The 22,860-nt window shown below is 40.5% G+C and overlaps 1 protein-coding gene across 1 annotated transcript in view; it reads right to left on the bottom strand.

Annotated features, from left to right (window-relative positions):
• Positions 1 to 17,786, bottom strand: part of LOC104054314 (connector enhancer of kinase suppressor of ras 2) — a 183,636-nt gene extending 165,850 nt beyond the window's left edge. The window contains exon 1 of the mRNA XM_054075876.1: positions 17,588 to 17,786. Coding sequence (XP_053931851.1) covers positions 17,588 to 17,654 — 67 coding nt within the window. The 5' untranslated portion in view covers positions 17,655 to 17,786. The remainder of the gene's footprint in view (positions 1 to 17,587) is intronic.
• Positions 17,787 to 22,860: the final 5,074 nt, after the last annotated feature.

Raw genomic sequence — 22,860 nt, 5'->3', positions numbered from 1 at the left:
ACTATGAAAATAACCTGATCTCCTTGCCCTGAGAACCAAGTTTCCTCGTTCTCTTTCACCACTAGTGCAACTGTGGCACTCTGGTAAAGCCTTGCCTCCTCTCACCCATCCTTGTGGCCTGGGGGTACAGCTCTGCTGTGGTCTCCAGGGTGGCATCCCAGGCAGAACGTATGGGAGTCTGTAATCAAATACCTCATCAGGTGTCAGAATTCAAGATTGGAGTTTTTGAGAAAGTATTAGGTTCTCCGTGTAGAAAGGATTATTGTAAGTTTGGTTGAGGAGATGTGCTGTCCTGTTAGGATAATTTTCTGCCTAAAAATTCAGTATTTTCTTGCAAAAAAAAAGGAATATATAAAAGGAAGACTAGAGGGTTTTGATAAAGATGATGATGGGTAGAGTTTCTGTGTGGTCTGGGGAGTTCTGTGGCAGAAGATGTTTCATTCTGCTGTAATTCTCTTCTGTGGTGCCTACATTTATCGCCTTATGTGGTTGAGGACTTTTTGATTTGCTTTGATGTTTATTTGATGTTTGCATCTTCTGTTTTCGAAAATGATCAATATTCTAGGCCAATGATATCTACAGGGTAACAAAGTCTATCGCAAAGACCCAGCTATGTGGTTCCAAAAGATCCGGCTCTTCAAACAGAGTGTTCTGGAGTTGTCCGACTGTCTCATTTGATGTCTTCCTCAGCCTGCTCCTCCTTCTTTCCGAATTTCATGCTGATGTAAAATTGTTTTTAAGGATAACATCAAAGGAGCCCATATGCATGTCAATCCCACAGTGATACTTAGCACATTGCTAGCATTTATGTTATGTAAATGCAGGAGAATTGCTGTTAGAGAAAAGCTGCTACAAAGCAGGTAGTGATTTAATGAAAAGCACAAAGATTGAAAGGGGTTTGCCGGAGCCCTGTGTGATGTGAATGTTAAGAAGCCCACTCACGTCATCAGCTTCCACGCTCTACTTTCTATTCTCCCTCCTTTTTCAAGCCAACTCGAATACAAGGAACTGCGCGCTAAGGAAAACCTTAAACTAAATGTATAATCAGTCCAGCCCCAATCAATGCAGCACAGCTAATCATTTTTATTAACTGAATTAGCTTTTCTTTTTTTTTCCTGCATCTGCATCTCTTTTGACACTGGAGCAATGTTTGACATATTTAGAATGTAGTCACTTTTGGAAAACTCCATTTATACACTCAAAATGAAAGAAACCCAAGGTTATCGTCTCCAAGAGGAATGTTCAGGTAGTATGCATTTAGCACATGCCTAATGCAGTATAACACGCACATTCCGTGAGAATCTGACTCTTCTCTTGAAGCAGTGAAAATGTGAACTAATGCAGCTGCAAAGAAATTTAGTAAAAGTGTAAAAACACTATGAAATGAGAGTTTGCTGGAGTCAAGGAATTTCTGCTTGAATCAGTTATGGGATTACAGCCAAGCTAAGCCTATAGGTGGCTGGAGGTACACAGGAATAGACAAATGAGCACCACAAGAGCTTTTTAGGTTCAATGAGCCAACATGGGTTTTGGCTCAGTAGGTCTGAAAATTCTGCATTTAGCTCTTTTTCAAAAAGATAAAAACATGCCTTTGCCACTGGGGCACTTAAGTGCCACCAAGTTATCAAGTTGTGAAGTTTGTTCATAGACACGATATTATATTGTTCATAGACACGATGTTATACTAAATAATACCACACTCTAGAAGTAGCCCCACGGATTGCCCCGCTCGGTGCACATGCTGTTGATGTCACCTGCAGGTGAATCATTTCAATTATCCAGTAGGAGAAATTATATGGACTTTCCTTTATATTTAATAACAAAGAATTCCTTTTGCTAAAATCAGATTATTTTTGTATGCCGTTTCTGTAAGCACTGCAGCATAAATCCATTAACAGTTGGATGTAGTGATTTACAGTGAAAATATACCAGTCAGTTACATCTGAAGGAGTGATAGGGGAATGAGGCGTCACAAGTGATTTGTTCCTAAACGTCTACTGTCATTACTAAAAAGTCCACTGTAACTGCTGCAAAGTAAAATCATCTAACCTGTTGCATCCTTCAGAATAAATGAGATATTAAAGCTAAGCATTTAACTCTGGTAAAAGTAGACTGGATAATAAAATATTCGACTTTATTTAAATTTGTTTTGGCACCACATGATACAGGAAATTAATGTTTTTATAGGTTTTACTGCGTTTTTAATCTAGCAGTGTTTCTTTAACATAAGTAAATAGATTTCAGTATTTAAATGCCTTTTAATGTCAAGGGATTTGACACCCCCAAGTGTAATTCAAGCCTTTTAATATTAATAAATATTTTATAAAAATACAGAATATATCATAGCATAATTACTAGGAATTTCTTGCCTGGTGTCTGAAAGGCTTTCTATAATTCTTATCCACATCTTCTAGAAAAACTTCATTCCATCAAGGAAGAGGATATCTACCCGCATACTTTTCATTTCTTTTCTTTTATTCACATCTTCTCTTTTTCCTCGCCACCCTTCTCAGCCTCATCCTCATGCAAATCAGGGAGCACATTTGCATGCATTACTTCAATTTCAAGCCTGATAAGATTACATTGTTAAATATTGGCAGTAGGTATTTTTACCAAGAGGTTGTTTCTCAGCCACATATTTCTGCAGCAGCAAATTTCAGCGAACGCCAGTGGTACTGATTTCTGAATGCTATGTAGAATTTCAGATTTCTTCCTGACTGACCTGCTTAAAATAATTAGCTGGTTCCTTATGCTGAACTGACAGCTACCTGAGAAACAGCAGGCATTCCCAATGTTAATAACGCTAGGCAGCCCAAGGCTTTTTTTCTTAAATAACTAGCATAAAGAAGATTGCAGCAAGTCATATTTGTTGAATGAATTGTGGAGATGTTTTAGCTTAACAGAATCAAAGATGAAATCAAAACACACAAAAAATGGAACAGGGAATTAATATTATATTTTCCCATAGGCTCTGATTCACAAAGCACTTGGCTTATGTGATTTTGTTTCCATATATGATCCCTGGCTAGCACTTGGACTTGGATTAGTGTGTGACCTGTCAATACCTATAAGAGTTGTTTGGCTTAAGGCAAGAAAAAAGTGCTCCATCACAGCCTGAGGATAATGCAACTCAGCATCATTAGGTGAAAAATCATCAGATATCTGTATTAGTGAATCAAGGTTCATTACGTTCGTGCTGCATGTACTTGTAATAAGAGGTAACCCCTTCAACAAAACAGGGTGCTCTCTCAGTGCACGAGGAGTGCAAAGCACACACCTCCTTTGTGGTTTCCCTGTTGACTGGGGGAAATAGAGCTGCTGTTCTTTCCCTGGCTTACATCAACTCACGTAGGCACTCATACCTTCTGTGTACACACCTGAGCACCGGTACTGAGTCCTACATCACTACATTCTTGCTACATAAATTTGTACTAAGGCTTGACATTGCAGTGCAATATGAATGCACAGCATACGTGCCTTTAGAAGAGAAGACAATTTACCACAAGAAAGTCAGTGCAACATAAAACAGGTTCTGGAAATTAGTATTTTCTACTTTGAACATGTTTCACAATGAGGAAACTCAGTAACTTGACAGGCATCACATAAGCTTTCGGAGAGCTCTGACACATAACAGGGACAGCAAGGAGCTTCCACTCAAGAGGAAAGCATGTGGAGCAGTGCTCCTGAAGGTCTCCATTCTATCATCAAGAAGAGATTTTTGTTGTATTTTTGTAACAATTAGCTAATCATTCCCAACCCATATGCTGGTACCAGATGTTTGAACCTTCATGGGCCTGATCATGTTTATTCCTTTAGACGAACCATTTCATGTTACTTAATAATTACAGTCAAGATCATAATTTCAATTCTCATCACTTCAAAACCAAACACAGCAATTATGAGTAATAAGAGGCTTCAATTTTTTCCCTTGATTAATGGGCTATATATGTGCATAAAAATGCTTCCATCCTAAAGATGTAATCTCTCCAACAAAGCCGTTGCCAGCCGGATCTTCTTTCCTTGAGCAGTGTCCCTGCGCTGTTGGACAATGACTGAGATTGTAAAGCGCAAGCACTCAAACCCAAATTTTATCAATTTCACGTGTTACAGATGCTAACAGTAATAACTGCTTTTTCTCTGCGTTTCACCGTGTCTCCCTGTCACTATTATTATTGCTCTTGAAATACTTTATTACCAGTACAGCTCAGAACCTTTATCTGCATCATACTTGGTTTGAACTTCTTGTACCTCCTCACTCCTCACCAGCTCTGCCTGTCATTGTGGACATTCTCTTTAGCAATCCCAAAATGCTCCAAACCATGCAACAGCAGAGTTTTGTGTTGAAATACTGCTACGTGGGAGACACCAGAGCCTAACAAAAGTTAATAGTCCAAATTTATATACAGTTGCCATTACTCTTTCATAGTAATTATCGCTTTGTCCCAGGTTACTTGATCTGAACAAGGAAAGAACCTTGCAAGCAGGAGGATGTTATTAATGATCCTACACTAACATTGTGCCTCTCATCTCAGAAGGTTTAGACCATGTTGTAAACACTGCACAAGGACAATTGTTATCCTTATCCAAAACGCCAGCTGTGGTCTAAGATGGGATTGTTGTCTACAACAGAAGTGAACCACGCAATACAAACCATGAGAACAGACAGTGCAATCTACCCGCTGGCTGTCAACGGGAGTGGATGAGAGTACGAGTTTAAACAACATTTTTCAAACCATTTTGACTGCTTTCTATCACCTCAGTCTTTGGACACTCAGTTTAGGTCACATTAGCATGTCCTTTCATCAGCATAAAAATGAAAATGCCACCATGATGACTTAGTTTAATACAGATTTAGAAAGATTATCATTTTCTGAATTATAAACATTATATTTACCTTTATATTTGTGCATGCATTTCCAGTCTGCAAACTGGTGCCGGTGCATCTCTGTATAAGCAGTACTTCTCAACTGCAATTGCATGATCGCCGTGTATTGTTTATCGGAACTCATACCCGCGTTCGCCCACGTCTGCACTGGGCTGCTATGGCTTCTTTCAATGGATTTCTAGGTAGGGTTTTTTCAGCTCCTGTCAGTGCACTCCTTGTCTGCAAGCATTTATTGATTTTTAGAGTCAAACCAATGAGTTAAAACACACGATCTGGAAACAGAAACTGCACAGAGGCACAATGGAAGATACTGAGCATAGGAAATAAGCCTAGCTTTAATAAACACTCTTTTTTTTGCTAGCTACTGGTTGGTTCTATCAGGATAACTCTTGGTGGATCACTATAAATTTTAAATCAAACAAAGAGGGAATACCAGTGCACAATTGTACTGTGATCTAAAGTGTCCCTTGAGAATATTTCCTAATTATACTGCTTGATCAGTTTTATTACCTTACCCTGAACACCCAGCCTGCACAATATACTGGCACTTCTGTATGCAGATGCTGCACTGTAACAATGGATTTCTTTTTACTTAGTTGCCTCTCATTTACCAGCCTGGCGAGATCAGGTTTGCCTTTATGTGAGATTCCCTCATACGAGTTCAACCCCAGTTAGCTTTAGGATATCTATTGCAGAAAGCTCAATAACAAAACACGCCTCTCCTCTTCTGTTTTACTGTGCTGTGCTATCAACAGTCATTCAGACTGAAAGCAATACAGGTGATGGTGCATCCATAGTCTATAAGTACTATTAAATTTCTATTTTTTCAGTAAAAATCTCAAATAATGCCCCTTTCCTAAGATTATTACAGATAAAGAGATTGTGGGATGGACCTTAAGGAAGACCACAAGCTTTCCTCAAATATTCAATTTCCAATAATTTTGAGACATCATGTGAATTATCTCAGAGCACAACTGGTCATCTAGACATGTAAATCTAGTTTCCTGAATGATCTTGCTACAGAAAGTGGTAGGATGACCTTCAGACCAAAAGAATGACTTCAAACTACTCTGTACTTCTTCGATGTAATTTAGGAAACTTGTTTAGATTTAACTCTCCAAAGAATCACAGTCCCTGATCTAGAAAGTACTTTTTTAGAGTAAGAAGTTGGACAATATTTTAACACATCCCCTTTTTTTTTCCTCAGAAATCTGTGTACTTTCTCTGCACCAAAACCAAAAAATTGCATTCTGTTATCATTCAGGAGATCTCAGTCATGGTTTTAGGGATGGTAGCTGTGGAGTAGAGAAAGCCATCGGCTCCGTAAGAATTAGTGATGTTCTGATAGACACATCATAATTCATTCTGCTATATCTGGAACTGCTCCAAACCATAATAATTGCGTTAGCATTTTATGTAATTTATGAATTTTGTATATAATTGTGGCTTTCTCTTAATCATCTTCATGAAGCTTTCTTAACAGCATGAGAACAGTAGTCCAAGGTGTGGTTTGCACAGATAATGCTAACTCCAGCCTGTGGGAATGCCTGCTAGGGTTAATCAAAGCTGCAATCTGCTTCTGCTCTCTCACCAGTGTTTTTTGCTTCATTATGAGAACCAATACAGACTGTTCCAGGGCAGCATTAACATGGCTTAACAGTGTGCTATAAGGTTTAATTTTGCTGGTGACATTGTCCTTTTATGTGACAGCTTACCAGTTTGTGAGCAAAAAATTGAAATATTGTCAGTCATTTCTCCTCAAAAGATGAGATATTAATGGGATTTGAAGGAATAAATTTTATGAGAATCTCAGCAATTCAAATCGAGTTGGACATTACATGGTCAAAGAAAAAGAAATCAGTGAGATGAATCATTGTATACGCCCTGCGATCAGCAGGCCAGTCTGACACCGCACAGAAGCAGCAGACTGCTCTGGTTCATATGGAATTTATGCCTGGTTGTATGACATGGAAGCTGGAGACCTATCAAAGACATTAATATGATACTTAAATACCTTTGAAAACCAGTGCCTTTGAAAAAATGCCCAGGGGTATGTGGAATTAATTCCTTCCAAATGCCAAGATTCCTCATATATCAACATCCTTTTATTGAAAAAGATGTTCATAAAAGAAAGTGGAATATACAAAATATTTTAAGACCAAAGCGTGCTCTTTTTACACTAGAAGACCTCATGAAGGAGACCTTATTATTGAAATAACTAAAGAACTACATTTAGACGCGTAAAATCCATAGCACTTAATAACGGAGAGAAGACGCAAAGAGCATCCCACAATAAGTAGGGAATAGGAAAGATTTTTTTCACATTTTAAGTAATAATGATGGGTTGTGGAATGATTGAATGATCATTTGAGCAATTTGGCTTCTAGTTGAAATCTTTCCTAATCGCTGATATGCAAATAATGATTTCTGCTGCTGCCACAAAAGCTAACGATAATTTGTTCAGAGAATTATCAGGGAAACAATAAATAGACAGTAAGTTGCCCCAGTTATCTTTCTTTCAGTGTGTCATGGCTTCCTTAGCCCTAGTGGTTTTAAGTCCACTTTTTAAAGCCTCAAGAAGTGTTGCCCTCCATTTTCTAAGAAAAATATAGTTATGTAAACTTATCCTTTAACTTTATCCATATTTTTATTCCCTATGTTTTATTACTTAGGCAATTGATGCATTTTTGATGGATTATTCACTTCATTCTCTTCATTCTCCAAAATTTAATTCTGAAAAAACAGCACCTCTGTGCTCATGCACTAAGTGAATCCATTTCTTTTTATAGAATATTCAAGCAGTCAATATCCTAAACTATATTTTATATGAACTTCTCTTACATTACTCTACCTGTTCCCTCCAACTTCTTGATACAAATGCGAGTTTCAATATCTTTTCTTTGCTTCAAATGTCTTTTTTCCTCTGTAAACCATAAATTTGTTTTCTGCATAACTACGGAAAATTCTCATTGTGGCTTGGCAACGAACAATTAAAATCTCTTGACAATAGGCAATTAAAATCTTAGCATTCTGCATTTTGGGACATTTTCATTACGAGCTCATTGTTCACGCTGAGTGATCAATAACAGATGCTTACATAAGCCTTCCCTGGTTTTAGGGATGTGCCCACTGCACCACATTCCTATCTGGTATAAGATATGTTCCCATCCATTGCAAAGAATTTCATAAATAGATGCCATTGTTGAACCACCTCCCTCACGTCTCCCAGGGAAGCAGCATTTCACTGTCCGAAAGAGAAATTCGAAGCATCCTTGATGTTCACAATAGATTTTAATGTAGAATCAACAGAACATCAATACATGCCCTCTTCCAATGTACCGTAAAGCCTTCAGAAGTTGTGCTAGGGCTCTGTGGGCAAGTGGTTTTCAACTTGCTCTGGTTAATTGGAGGCTGTCGAAATGGTAACCCTCTATTTATAGAAGAATATTTTGGTGGAATTGCCCACACGCAACATACAGAAGCACTGTTAGTGTGCCAGGCTTGAGTCTGAAACTTGCTGATATATGTCACTCGCTTTCTGTTGTATCTATTAGTGTGGACATAGCTTTGTTATTTTGAAGAAGTAAAAATATTTGCATTTCAGGACAGACAACGTGGTGCAGCAGCTGAGCTTTCTGTTATTTAATGAATGGCCTGAACTCTGCAGGATGGTGAAAAGTCCCAAGCACCAGACACTGATTGGAGAACACTGGGAAGAGAGGAGAAAAGGATTTTGTCATCCCCACCTTGTTTCTTCCACTCTTCTCTCCCATCGCTCCCCTTTTGTTACCCTCTCCCGGACTTTGAATGCACTTCAACCCTCTCTGAGACATATATAGCGCCAGAGCTACAGATTTTTTCATGTTAAACAAACAAATTCTTCTCAATGCGATTACTCCATTGCACTACGAAAAAGGCAAGAAACACACTGCTAGAGAATATGAATAAACAGGAGGAGAGGGAGGCAAAGAGAACGGGGGAAGCTGGTGAAGGGAGAGAGCTATAACATGCTCTTCATTCAAGTGATAATTGCTGTGTCTGAGTTGTCAGGCTGATGACACCACTGTCTGTCTTAGCTCAAACAGAGGTAGTTTCCCACGTAAACTGAAAAGCAGACGTGTCTAATTAATCCTTTTTGTACTTGTAGTAGTTTCAGTGCAGTTATAGAAGACACAATTTCTGCCTTAAGAACTCCTGAAATCCATAGAGTTTTTCTAGACTTTAGAATGAAAAAGGTAGACACATTTGTAAGAAATAAAGCTGAAAGTATTTTGTAAAATTACTGCGTGTAAATGTTTATTTTAAACATACTGTCTGCCTGTAACTTAAATGCACCACAGCCTTTTCATAATTCATTGTTACTGGAAAAGACTTGCTGGAGAATTCAAGTAGCATACCCCAAACATCGCATTGGCCTTGAATTCTTCTGAGTGCATCGCTATAGATCAACAGTGATACTTGTTGCGAGCTGTCTGAGTACCAGTTAATCAGAAATAATTTCATTTTCCGTCATCACTAGAGCTCTTCAGAAATAAAACCATATAATTTTTTCATCTCTCTGAAACCTATAATGACAACTCACGGCGCTCCATCTTCCCAACTGCTGCCATCACTACAATGGCATTAGGGAACAGGAGAAAGTTTCACGCTTAGTAAAAAACTAAACTACAAAAGCAGTATTTAGAAGATGCCTACAAAATTATTCTGGGAGGAGAGGATGCGTGTATGTTATTGCTCAGCGATCTCCTGTGCTGTTGTAGTTTATGAAGTATGAGGCTTCATTTAATACCAACGGTGTCACTAATTTCACCAGCAGAGCTACAGCCTCCATTTCTGTCAGCATGGCAGGACCGCTGCTCTCAGGAAGAATGGCATTAAAAGGAGAACTTCTTTCCTTTTCAGCTTTTAAATCTTTTAAACGACTTCGCAAAACACCTCAGGACAAACTGTAACACACTTTTTACTTTTCTGGCATATGCAAATGTTGCAATATTCATTGTGCCTCATGTATTTTTCCTTCATTACAAATAGAAATGCAAGACCCATCCGAAAGAGAAGTATGGGAATTTCAATAGGGAAGAATATTTCTTTACTCAAACACGCGAAGTGTCCATCTGACCATGGTGTACACTTAGGAGACTGCCTCAAGGACAGACACAGAAAGCACGCGGCTGCCTTCCCACTGGTTTTCAGACACAGGAACTGGAACAGAACTTTGCCGGACACTCCAAAGCACCTGACAGCGCTTTTCCAGAACACACTAAAATGCTATTCATTATACATTTCTTTTGCAAAGTGTGATGTTTCTAAAACTGGCTAACTTGAGTAGTGAGAAATACTGTAACACTGAGATGTCCTGCTATTTTTCTATGAAACACACATTCTATAAACATGTGAAACAACTCTGAGGTGTTACACACAGGGTTCTCGATGTTATGGTACGTGAGTTGGTGTCATTCCTGCCAAAGCAAGGGAAAACTTAGAATCTGGAATTAGTAGGGCAAGAAAGTGTTGTCAGGATTATGTTTGGGAAGAAACCCTGACAGTATATTATTTTTCGGCAGGATGCAGTATCTCTGAAGTTTCTGGACATACAGCACTCGGTTAATGTGATCTGAACGTGTCATCCACAGGATCCCATTTACTCCGAATTTCGCTTCCTAAAATGATACAATGTGAAATAATGGAGATCTGGAGAAGGCTGATCTCTTCTGAACTTACATTGTCACTCCGTTCTCCTCATAACAGTCAGAATTTGAGGGAAGTTGGGGATTTTGCATAATGTGTCTTAAGAACATATGTTAAGGTTATAAGACACAGCAATGCATGACAATTGTGTCTGGCTGCCTATATTAAAGTTCAAGACAATAAAATAAATTTCTTTGCATAATGACCTGGAAGATTAGTTACGCTTGATAAATGTAACTGGAGAGACATTCATTCAGCCCCGACTTCTCTCTGTAAGCAGAATTACATTTATTTGAAAGGTCTGAATATATCTGCTTTATAGACAGGGAAATTTTAGAATAGATCCCTATATCTCCAGATAATAAATATAGACCACTAAATCACTAAATGTTGCTGAAATCTTTTGTGGAGATACTGCTAATCCAGTCGGTTCTTGGAAGATATACAGACCAATTTCTAACTGGTCCTCAAAAACATCCAAGCAAAAATGAGGTGATATGGATGCAGAAACACCTCAGCCATGTAATTTCCAGGGAATACTACAGCTGGACCTGAGACATGGATGTCTTTGCACAACACCCTGCTCGGCTCGGAGGTCGGCTTGCCATGCCACTCAGCGTGGCGTCACGGTTACTGGGAAGGCCAAAACCAGAGAAATGGACTCACCAAAGAGGTTTGTTGTCTGTTCAGGCTGGCAGTGCTACACAGGTTGAATTCAAAGTGGTGATACTTAAAGCTTTGAGAGTACTTGGTCCCAGTTTTCCTGCCAGCCTTCCAAGCTCTGTGTATCTTAACGTCTTGGACTGAAAGCAAGGAGGCTTTTGTAGAGTGTTAGTGAAAATGGAATGGGTAGAGACTTGCTCCTGATGCTGAAACTATGATGAATACCACATCTTCTGCTCTCGGGAGGCCGAGCCATTAGCTGCTAACAATATTTTATAAGCATTATAATTATAATATTTTATAATGCTGCATTCAGCACTAAGATTTTTCAACTTTAGACATTGGGAACAGAGCACTGACTTGATCTTGAATCCTTTGTCTCCTACTTGGTTTTGTTAGGCTTTCGCTAGAGTTAAATATTTTTTCCTGCTATGTCTAAACATTATATTTACACCTTTATTACTTACAATTTATAGTCAATATTGACTGCATCTGCTTTTATTTTCCATGTGTGCAGTAGGTGATAACAAAAACATGTCATGCTTGCCAGGTCTTTTGGCCAGTAACTTTTATAAATAGCAGTTCTTAGTGATATGCAAATATTTTAGAAGAAAATGAGAATTAAAAAGAATTTAAAGAAAATCAAGACTCTGGACAATAAATTTTAAAACTAAAGAGAAAGTAAAAAAAAAATTAAAAGAAAGAGAAAGAAAAATCAGATATATCCTCATATCATATTTATTCATCATGAAGGAACAACTCATTTGTGCTAGACTTCCTTTCCAACAGACAGTGAGCTGAGATCTTGAACTTTTAGATTACAGCATAATAATGATTTTTTCATATTGTCTCCTAAACAAGTTGCAGTCACTCCCCTAATCCAATCATCCCACTGACATGAGTTCTCAGACTATTTGTAATGCACATTCATCCCAGGCATCTACCTACGTCTGCAGTTAGGGCAGCCTTCTCACACAAGTGTTCTGGAAAATATAAGACATGAAACATCCAAAAGCTAGAGTTGTAATATAATCTCTTGGGCTGTTTCACATTTTTCAAACATGAGGGTCATACACATGCAAGAAACCATCCCAAGATCTTGCAGAAGCCTTGAGAAGATGTCAGGCCATTCTGCAGTAGACAGGCTGAGGACATAAACTGTTCCAGAGAGATGTTTGTCTGAGCTCCTCTTAGTTGTGTTTGAAACCTCCTACAGAGGAAATGAACACTAGAAATCACTGGATGACCTTTAAGGTGCCTTCCACCCCAAACCATTCTATGAAATGGCCAAACATGCCCGGACAGCTTATTCCAACACGTAACTGCACGTAATCCTGGGAACCTGCTTCTTGAAAGCCGATCTTAACCACTTCTCTTGCAAAGCAGGTAACCCTGAGGTGTGCTCTGCTGACCCTTTTAAATTAAATAGTATACAACATACAACTGTTGCCAAAAATCATTACTAAAAAGTACCACAGTCTGAAACTTTTAAGGCAAACCAGAGAGGAATCACAGACAACTCTGATTCAGTGACTTCCCAGCGACAACTGGAACATGGTGCTAGTGAACACAGTAATTCAAGGGGAGCCACAACAGCAAATTGTTTCAGTTCTGAAATCAGTGAGAGTAGAAGGAAAATGATGGAACCTTTACTTTAGAACTGCTTGAAAATTCAATGCTAATTCTGAGGGCATCTCCATTTGTGGCTCTCAGTTCTCTTCCAAACCTATTTGTCTTCAGAAGAAATGAAAAGATGTTATAAACCCTACATTTTTCTAAATAAGATATGACCTGGGTTACCTACTCAAGTTTCAAATCGTATCTTATGCAGTCAAGTCCTTACATTATGGGACTGTAAGGTCATGAATAGGGATCAAAGAAGCTAAGTATCATCCAGCTCAGTACCTGCAAGGCTGCTTTTGCAGTAGATCATAATATTTAGCTCTGCCTCCGGTACGCTCTAAGATTTTATATATTACGTTCTGTAAACAGAGGAGACTCCCTGGTTATGACATATTGCTACAGAACAGGTAGTGATCTAATGAAAAGCAAAAGAAGACTGAGAAGGGGTTTGCCGGAGCCCTGCGTGACATGAATGCTAACAAGTCCACTCACGTCATCAGCTTCCCTGCTCTCAGCTCCCCCCTCCCTCCTTCCTTTCTCTTTTATGAGCCAGCTTGAAATCAGGGAATTACATGCTAAGGAAAACCCTTCAGCTAAACATATAATTATTCTGCACAGGATCAGTGCAGCACAGTTAATCAGTTTACCAACTGAATTAATTTTTATTTTTTCATGTCTGCATCTCCTGTTGAGAGTGGAGAAATTCTGGATTTAAAGGCAAAAAACTGGGTTGCAGTCGTGAAATGAGTGTCTAAAGCTGAGCGTTCATTAGGGGAGAAACCTCCACTGCAGGCTGCTTTGGCAGACAAACATTACTGCCAGTCCCCAAGACTTTGAATAACTGACTCCATGTGGAGTTATTACTCACAGGTATTTAAGGAATAACTGGCTTCCTATTATATTTTCAGCTGTTTAATAACATTTCATTCTCTGAAAGTCACAGCTCTATTTCATTGCGTTGTATTGCAGTTCACTTCATTAGATTGTTTGGGAAAGTTTGTGTTTCTGTGGACAGAGGTGTCACATATAGATGAGCTCATGTTTTAAATGACCTACCTTTAAACTGCTTCACTTAGGAAGAACAAAACCTTAAATGCTGTCACTTGTAAAAATACAGAGAAAACTGTATAGATTCTATTTACAATGAAAACACACATTCTCACGCTTCTATTAATTCTAAGTGAAAACAAAAGTCAGCAGTGAGACATCCTACACCCCTTGGCCCTCCAAGCCCCCCAGATTCTGTATGGCATCACCTTCCAAAGTGCAAATTAGAACAGACAGAGAGCCTTTGGGTAGGAGTGCTCATCCCGATAACCTGTTTGCAACTGCAAAGTGTCACTGAGTTTCACAGGGACCAAAAAGCATTCAAAGACTCCAGGTAGGAGCATTACAGATGTAAATACTGAAGCGTCATTTGGCATTTGCTCATACTGGCGTTTTAAACTTCATCAGAGGAAAAACTGAGTAAGTTTGAAAACTACTCAGATTATTAATGTGCTTGCAAGCTTTCTGGGTGATATTTGTTTTCCCAGCAGAGACAAAATGGTATCTGAGCAAAGCAGAGTTCTTTCTTCTAAAGTACCTTTTGGGTCCATGCTTCATAAGCCCAGAAAAACCTTCAGGTTATGTAAGAAATGGGTCCGTAACAGGAGAAACCCTGGCTTGTGTTCTGAGCTGGAAACCACTTACGGAAAGTTAAAATTTTGGAAAATTTTTGGGGAAAAAAAGAATAGTGACTGAAAATTGTTGACAAAAATATCTTCGCAATTAATGTTTCTGCTCCTTTTTAACCACAGAGTCTTCTTTTCTCCATTTGCTAAACTTTACAAAATCTTTTTGCATTAAGACAATTTATTTATCACAAAAGTACGCAGAGTCTGAACTTCCAGATCCTCTGTAAGCCTCAAGAATCAATTTCTAAAGACTCGCATGGCCTTTCCAGGTTGTCCACACCATGAAATGCTGTTCCTAAGTCAAATTCTAGTTGAATGCCTTCCTGAGAAAGGAATCATGGATAAATATAAGATGCCAACTTGTCATAAAAATGCTCCTGAAAGCCTACTGATTTTTACTTTCTTGGCAAGTAACATTTCCTTAAGGGGAATACAAAAGGGAGTCTCGTCTTGGTTGGGGCTTAGGCTACAGCTGCTTCTGATAACAGCACACAGTAATCAGGGCACATTCTGGGGAGCCAGGTCTCAAACTATTAACATCATTTTTGTGGCTTTCTTCCATCTTCTCTTCAAGTATTCCATGTCGCTGGTACTCACTGCACGTTAGTGTCAAAACGCGTACTTTGCTAACAGTTTTTAAAAGCAAATTATTATAGCTTAAATAACGGTGATAAATTCAAGCTAAAAAGACATATTACTCTCATTTAGCTATGAAAAACGTTATAATTTACAACCTTTACAAATAAAGCTAATTGACTACCTACTTTTAAGCCAAAAAAAAGGTGTGTCACACTTGTAATATTTGTGATATTGTTGATTAACATGTTGCTTTCCACAGCAAGGATAAAATTCCACATTCATAGCTTGGTGATTTTTCTAAACTGTTGTTACTTTATCTTTTACTGCTGTCAGCAAAGCCTGCCCTTCGGCAGAGAAGACATACGTAAAAGGGACCCAATCACTTGACTGTTACTGCCTGTGCAGACCTTTGGCCTCTCTAATGCATCAATAGATGGTTTGCAGAACCACCACAGCTAACGGAGCTGGCAGACAGAATATAGGTAAATGACTTGGAAACGGGGGGCACATTTGGGCAATTTTTGCAAAGTAAGGGATTTACAAGTGATTTTAAACTAATTCTGGTATGCTGCCGGCTGTGTGCGTTAGGTCTTTTCTCTGGCTACAATTGAAGTATGCATTTATGAAGGTAAACAATGGGATGGAAAAAGGGGCTTGCAAAATTAGCAGGGCAAAAATGGACAAATGGACAATTTTATCATTCATGGATCTGTAGCACTCATGCTAACAAGGAAAATACCTCCAATGTTTATTGCTTTATAACTATTTATGCATAAAGCTCACAGCTGGCAATACTGTCTACTCCAGACGTCCCTGTGGATGCAGTATGCAGCCTTTGCGTAGAAATCTAACTGTCAGGTTACTCCACACATTAAAACCCTTTATTTGCATGACTTTCTTGCTTCCTGTGCCAGGCACTACTTATGTTATGGATTCATGTTACCCAAGATGTAGTTAATTTACATCAAAAAGGATAAAAAAATAGGAGGAAGTATTTTTAAATTTAGCAACAAGTCTTATACCCACCTTGACATTCCATTTCCATATAGTTCAAGTCATGAGTTAGAACAGCATGGTGATCTGTGCACTTTTTAAACCTTTTACATACTGAAAATAAAGGTGGGGATGGGAGAATTCCCCTCTGCACGTACATTAGGCATTAATTTTAAGTAATGACATTGGAGTATGGGAATCAGTCCTGTACCTAACGGGTTTGGAATCCATCCCGATGACCTGCTTAAGACCTCGCAATTACGCTGAGTTTACAAACACCTGAGAAACAAACTACATACATTCCCTTAGATATGATTAGCTTCGCAATACTGTGTACTTGTAAGAGAAGAGTTTGCTCATAATTGTAATGTGTCTGATGAGCACCTAAACAGCCCAATTTCAGTGAAGTGTGGAGACAGATGTGCAAAATGAGACCAAACCATCCATTTATTAACAATGATAATTTGAAAGCTTCAAGGATGTTATAGTGGGCATCCAACAACCCTCCAATAAGTCCAGTAATCACATTACAGAAATTGTTTCCACGAAGAACGCAAAAACAAAATTTGCCCCTCTTCTCCTTATATAATGGAGATCCCTCGCAGCAGAAATTGTTTGTCTCTCAGACAGACAGCTCGTCAGAAGCAACGTATGACAACACTAACGCATCCAACTGTGGAAATACATTTTTCCCCCACTCAGGAGAAATTTAAAACATTAATCCTCAGGAACAATATTTCACCTTCCCATCCAACCCAGCCTGTTTGCAGCACAGCCGAGCATCGCGAGGCAAAACATGTCACAGCTTATGGCTGTGTTGTGAAACTGCGAACGTGCAGGGAAATCATCATTCCTGTCAAGTTGTCGGGAAGAGTTTCGGCAGCGAAGCCGTGCTGGTTCCCCCTCACGCGCCCCACGCGCGGCACGGGCTGCCCTGTCCACAGTATCAGCAGCGGACGGGGACGCGGGTGCGTGAGACACAGCAGCAGCACGAGCCAGAGCAGCTGGGAAGCCTGAACAAATCAGGACATGTCACTGAAGGAGCTGGATTCCTCGGTCCAGTCACCGGCACCTTCTGCTCCCTGTGGTACCCTAAACTACACGCAAGTGCTGCACAGGCACTGCATCAGATCACCTGATATGAGCAAAACAGACCTAATCAGGGCAAATTTAAAGCAACCAAACATCATAACGTTACACTGTGCGATGCATAATGGAGCCATGAGGCACAAACACTTTATGCCTGCATTTACCAACAAATGCGTTTGATCCCTACTCAGTTCTCAGCAGAAATCCCAACAACACGCTGCACAGCTTAAACAGCTTCTCTCCTCAGTCTTGTCTTTAAAAACTACTGTGCAAAGCAGCATACGGATTAATAAAACTGAATAAACTCTTCCCCAAACAAAGAATCCAAGAGCAGCTATGTACATTGCAAGGATCCAAAGTACAGGCAATACATGGTAATAAACGATCCTACCTTTCATCCAATCCACTACTTGCTTGGGCGTCCACTTGCTAATAGGTTCCATAACGAGAGCCATCATCAGATCACTTTATCATTCACACCAAAATCAGAAAAAGGAGAGAAAAAATGTATCAGAGCATGGCTAGGCTGAGAGAGCTGTAGGATTTTACAGTGCAGTCCAAAGAGAAGATGATGCTTTGTCCCTCCAGGTTCCTCCTGCACTGATTCAGTAATGTATAAAATTACACTGCTTGATCAGCTCTGGCACCTCCCCCACTGCACACAGCCTGCAACACGCCGGAGCACGGAGCCAGGAAATGGTGCAGTACGTACAGACTTACTTACAAAAGCCTCTACCCAGTGATCTACTTATTAGACTGGCACAAATATAACATTATATTACACAGAGAGCAATTCAGGCTGGAGCTATTCCAGACGCTGAGTTTTAAGGAGCTTTATTCCAACGAGTTCTGGGATCTTCATCAGGGAAAATATCTCTACTGTAACTTGATAGCAGATTGTCTTGGCTTCATTGTGAATATGCTGACTGTCACTCAGTTTAAAGAGAAGATAGAAATATCAGAATATCAGTTGGCATCTGGCAAAATGCTGAGCATCTCCATCTTCACAATACAGAATGTTGCTGGAGTCTTATACTGTATAATCATGTAATTCAGAATGTCAAGCACAGTACAAAAAGTCTTACCCAAGAAAAAAACTATGGGAAGAAAACTCTTTTTTTTTCTAGCCCCATTCAGAGCCAGTATAATTCCTCCTACGAGTTCCTCATTTTATAGTGAAAGAATGACAGCATCGAAGAGTCGATTTTTACTACTACAGCACTTCAATACAGACAAGTATAGCAAGTATTTTGATTCAAAGCACTGGGACCATTAGTCAGTCTCTCCCTTTTGTTAGGGAGAAAAAAAAATGTTTCAAATATTCCTGACGCTGAAGCTTTCCATCCTTCCTTAAGATGAAGGTGAACCATTTTAATGAGATGTGCCAAACGGTGCTTTTTGGACCCTTCTGTGACTCTTTGCACCTCATGCAGCACCAGTCCTGCACCATGTGGTTGAAGCGGTGCGTTTTTTGTTTGATCCATTGTCTGAGACATGCAGCCCCACTATTTTATCTCAGGGGGAGCAGCTCAGATTCCAGAAAGAAAGAGAGAAAAAGCAGTTCCACCTTTCTTTTCAGTAATCTTCCATCTGTGCATTTTCCTCCTGTGCTGCTCCAAGTTCCACCGGAACATTAAGGTGAAAAGATGCTGCTGTTACCATGTCTGCCTCGCTCCACCAAGGCTGTGTTAATTCACCCAGGCTGAGGTCTGTCCTCTTTCTCATATGGGGAAAGATGAAATGCAAATGGAATATTTATGCTATTTCACAGGGTACCTCCTTAAGTCTATAGAGATAAGGATGCAGATGGGCATCATTCTTTTCCCCTCCAAAATGACTCCAAAGAGATGCACCATTCTCAGTTCAGTGATGCACTCTATCCCTTTTATTTTCCCATTGCTTTGGGAAATAGTGAGATTAGTATTCTGTGATGTATTTTGAGTGCTCAGAGCACAGATCTCCTTTACAAAAGGACTCACATCAATTCTCCTTCAAGAAGGCTGTTTCCAGCTGGAGAGCACGCCAGCTTCCTCTATGAGTTTTGGGAGACCACTTTCAGTAGCTTTAGTTCTGTCTAAATAGCTGTTTACAATGGGCATGATAATGACAAAGATTTCAAACGCACAATGCTTCTCTTTTGAGGCAACAGTGGACTAGAACTGAGATATGCAGAATGAATATTTCTGTTAACATTCAGAAACTGTACGAGCTGTTTCTCTTGGGGCTATGATTTCTTAACCTATTTTTTTCACACAATGATTCTCTCTCTTAAATTCTTTTAAGTTCAATGCAAGCATGGAAGAAGTTGAAAGAAGCAATGTTGTGGAGGAATTTAGTATCTGGACAGAATTACATGAAATAGTCTTCATTCATCATTGTTTGGACTATTTCCCTAATTCCTGTAATTTGACAGATGCTTTGTCAATGTCCTTTTGTGTCCCATTTCCTACCTGTGCTTGACTGGGCAGACTTATTTTTTGTGTTTTGACATACTTCTGAAAGAGGATGGAGCCTGAATTCAAAGCCCATCAATGTCAGCAGGTATACTTCCATTCATTTGAGTTGCCCTTGAATGACAAAAGAGGCCCAAACCTATTATTCTGGAATCAGTTCTTTCATTTTCAGAGCGAGAACTGTTTAAAACTTGTTCATGTCCTGCTACTGAGGCTCCTCACCACAAACATGGTTTGCATTTTCATTTATTGATGTTGTTCATGGTCACCAATATCGTGCTAGGTCAGGCAGCAACTAGAATTTATCTGAAAGACCTTGACTGTTAGATAATCTCCTGTGTTTTTCTTTCTTATTACTAGTCACAGTCTGTCTGTATTTGGGAATTCTACAACCTTCCGGACAACCGTCTACTTTGCGTTCTTCTTCTGGCCCCGTTAGAGGAGCCTTCCAGTACTGAAAGGGGCTCCAGGAAAGCTGGGGAGGGACTCTTGCTCAGGGAGCACAGGGATAAGATTAGAGAGAATGGTTTTAAGCTGAAAGGAGGGAGATTGAGATGAGATACTAGGAAGAATTGTTTTCCTGTGTGGATGGTGAGGCCCTGGCACAGGTTGACCAGAGAAGTCATGGCTGCCCCATCCCTGGAGGTGTTCAGGGCCAGGAGGTGTCCAGCAACAAGGGGGCTGGAACTGGATTGGTTTTAAGGTCCCTTCCAACCCAAACTATTCTATGAGTTTATGACACTTAGAATAAAATATTTAAAGTTGTTAAAAATGGTAACTTTCTCCTCCTTTGTGAGCAGACAATTTATTGAGCGGCATTATCCATTCCGTAGATGGATGTGCATAGCCATAGTTTGTCACAACTCCTTCTGAGCCCAGACAAACATCCCCTTAACTTATCGATGGGTGTGTTCATCGCAGGAGTGTACGGACAATGGCTATCTCTCCTGCTTCTTACTTTGTTTTTTGAAGAAAGATTTATTTCTCACACCATGTCAGATGAGAATGGCACAGAAACATGGGAAGCCTTGACTAGATCAGCCCCTGCAACGGACCACAGATTGGAGTAATGGATACAACTGAGCAACAGATACGGCCAAATGGAGAGGAGATGTGTTCAGACTATTTCTGTAACCACAGTTCAAGTCAGTTCATAGCACTTTTTAATATAGGTTGTCCATGTGCCAGCTGAGGTAATGACTCTGAAACGAGTAATCACGGAATACGCCGCCCATTGCACCGAGCTACCGTCCTTATTACTGACACGCTTCTAAACCCAGCTGCCTACAGTTAAATCACCTGCCTCACAGTTACTGTCAGCTACAGGTCACTGTAGTAAAATCAAGTTTGAGAAGCCACTAAACAAGGACCTCTTCTAAAAGAGAAGCAGGACTGTGTAATCCCTAAAGCTATTCCATGTGTTTCTCTGTCCATTTATTGCAAGGCTCCTGCCTCGCTCTATCCCCCATCTACCTCACCCTGCTGCCTAATGCCGACATGAAAGAAACAATGCATTCCCATGATTATGTTTTTCTTCCAGGCTGAGTATAGCAAATCAAGGGGAAAAAAAAAGATCAAGGAACATCTTTCTCAGTATTATTCTATCTAGGTCATGTAAATGAGAAATACTTTCTGACTGAAGTCTGCATAGGCACGGGAGCAAAGTAAGGCACGTGAAACAGGGAGGGGAAGCAGACCTCTCGCCATACGATGCAACACTGGTGTCAAAGGCCTACAGAAAACAATCTGGTAATTCCAGGCCATAATCACTGCCGTCAGCATCGACAGCAAAGGCCTGAACAGACTGGTTGAAAGGTCTCGAGGCCTCCCTTCCTCACAGTGATGATGCTGGTCCTTGTTTAGGTTTTGAGCGCTGCCTGCTATCTCCGGGATCACTAATCAAACCATCATTCTCCCTATTTTCACGGTCACCGAGGGAGGAGGTTAAGCGTTCGTGTGTATTTCATGGCCAGTGGTAACTTCCCAATTATGCTCAAACCTGGTAACCCGGTTACTGTAACACTTAGAGCAAATATCTCTTTCTTGCAGTTTTCATTTGGTAACAATTAGTCTCACAGTCTTTGATGAAGAAATAACCGAAGAAATAACCAGATTCTGTTACAAGCAGGTCAGTTTGAGAAAAACTTGCCACTGCATTGGACAGTCATTATGGGAGAACTGAGCATCCAGTTTCAGGTTAAATAAGTAATGAATCCCCCGCAAAAGTGGTCTGTAATGTCTTAACTTAGGACATTTATAATTTATATTATTTATGGGAATATAAGCAAAATCTCTAAGGATATGACTCTTGGGTATCATTAAAGTTTTTTATCATGTAACTGTCATGTATTTTACAGCTGCTTTTTGTGGAAAAGACGTTTTTTAGAAAACAGAATGTGGCTGGATTGCCGGTTTTGATCAGTTCTGTTCTAGGCCAGGTTCTGTGCAATGTCACGTTCAGGTGGGGACCAGATTCTGTTCAGTGGTGCCCAGTGACAGGACACGGGGCACAGGGCACAATGTGGAGCATGAGAATTTCCAACTGAACATGAGGAAAAACTTCTTTCCTGTGTGGGTGACGGACTCCTGGAACTGATTGCCCAGGGAGGTGTGGAGTGTCCTTCTCTAGAGAGATCCAAACTCACCTGGATGAGCTCCTGTGCTGCTGCTGAGCTGACCCTGCTTTAGCAGAGGGTTGGACTGGGTGAGCTCCAGAGGGAGCCAACCCTACCATGATGGGATTCTGGGACATCAGTCCTGATGCTGTTGAAATAGGGGGGGTACACGTTGCATCCTGTCCAACACACACACCAGAAGGGCCTGGGCAGTGTCAGCCTTTATTCTAGTTCTTCAGGTGCCCTGACCTGCTCGGCTGTGGGGGGCTGCCGGGGGGGGAGGGCGCTGGGTGAGGGGATGCTTTGGGGGTGCTGGGTGCGGGGATGCTCAGGGAGGCGCTGTGTGCAGGGATGCAGGGTGCTGGGATGCTCGGGGCTGGGTGCAGGGATGCAGGGTGTGGGGATGCTCAGGGTGCTCGGTGTCAGGATGAGAGGCGCTGGATGTGAGGATGCTTGAGGGGCGCTTGGTGAGGGGATGCTTTGGGGGTGCTGGGTGCGGGGATGCGCGGGGAGGCACTGCTTGCAGGGATGCAGGGCCCTGGGATGCTCGGGGCTGGGTGCAGGGCTGCTCGGGGGGCACTGGGTGCGGGGAATCT

The sequence above is a fragment of the Cuculus canorus genome, chromosome 10 (assembly GCF_017976375.1).
Source record: "Cuculus canorus isolate bCucCan1 chromosome 10, bCucCan1.pri, whole genome shotgun sequence".
Classification (NCBI taxonomy): domain Eukaryota; kingdom Metazoa; phylum Chordata; class Aves; order Cuculiformes; family Cuculidae; genus Cuculus; species Cuculus canorus.
The sequence above is the reverse complement of the archived record's forward strand: the minus strand, read 5'-3'. Positions and strand labels throughout refer to the sequence as shown.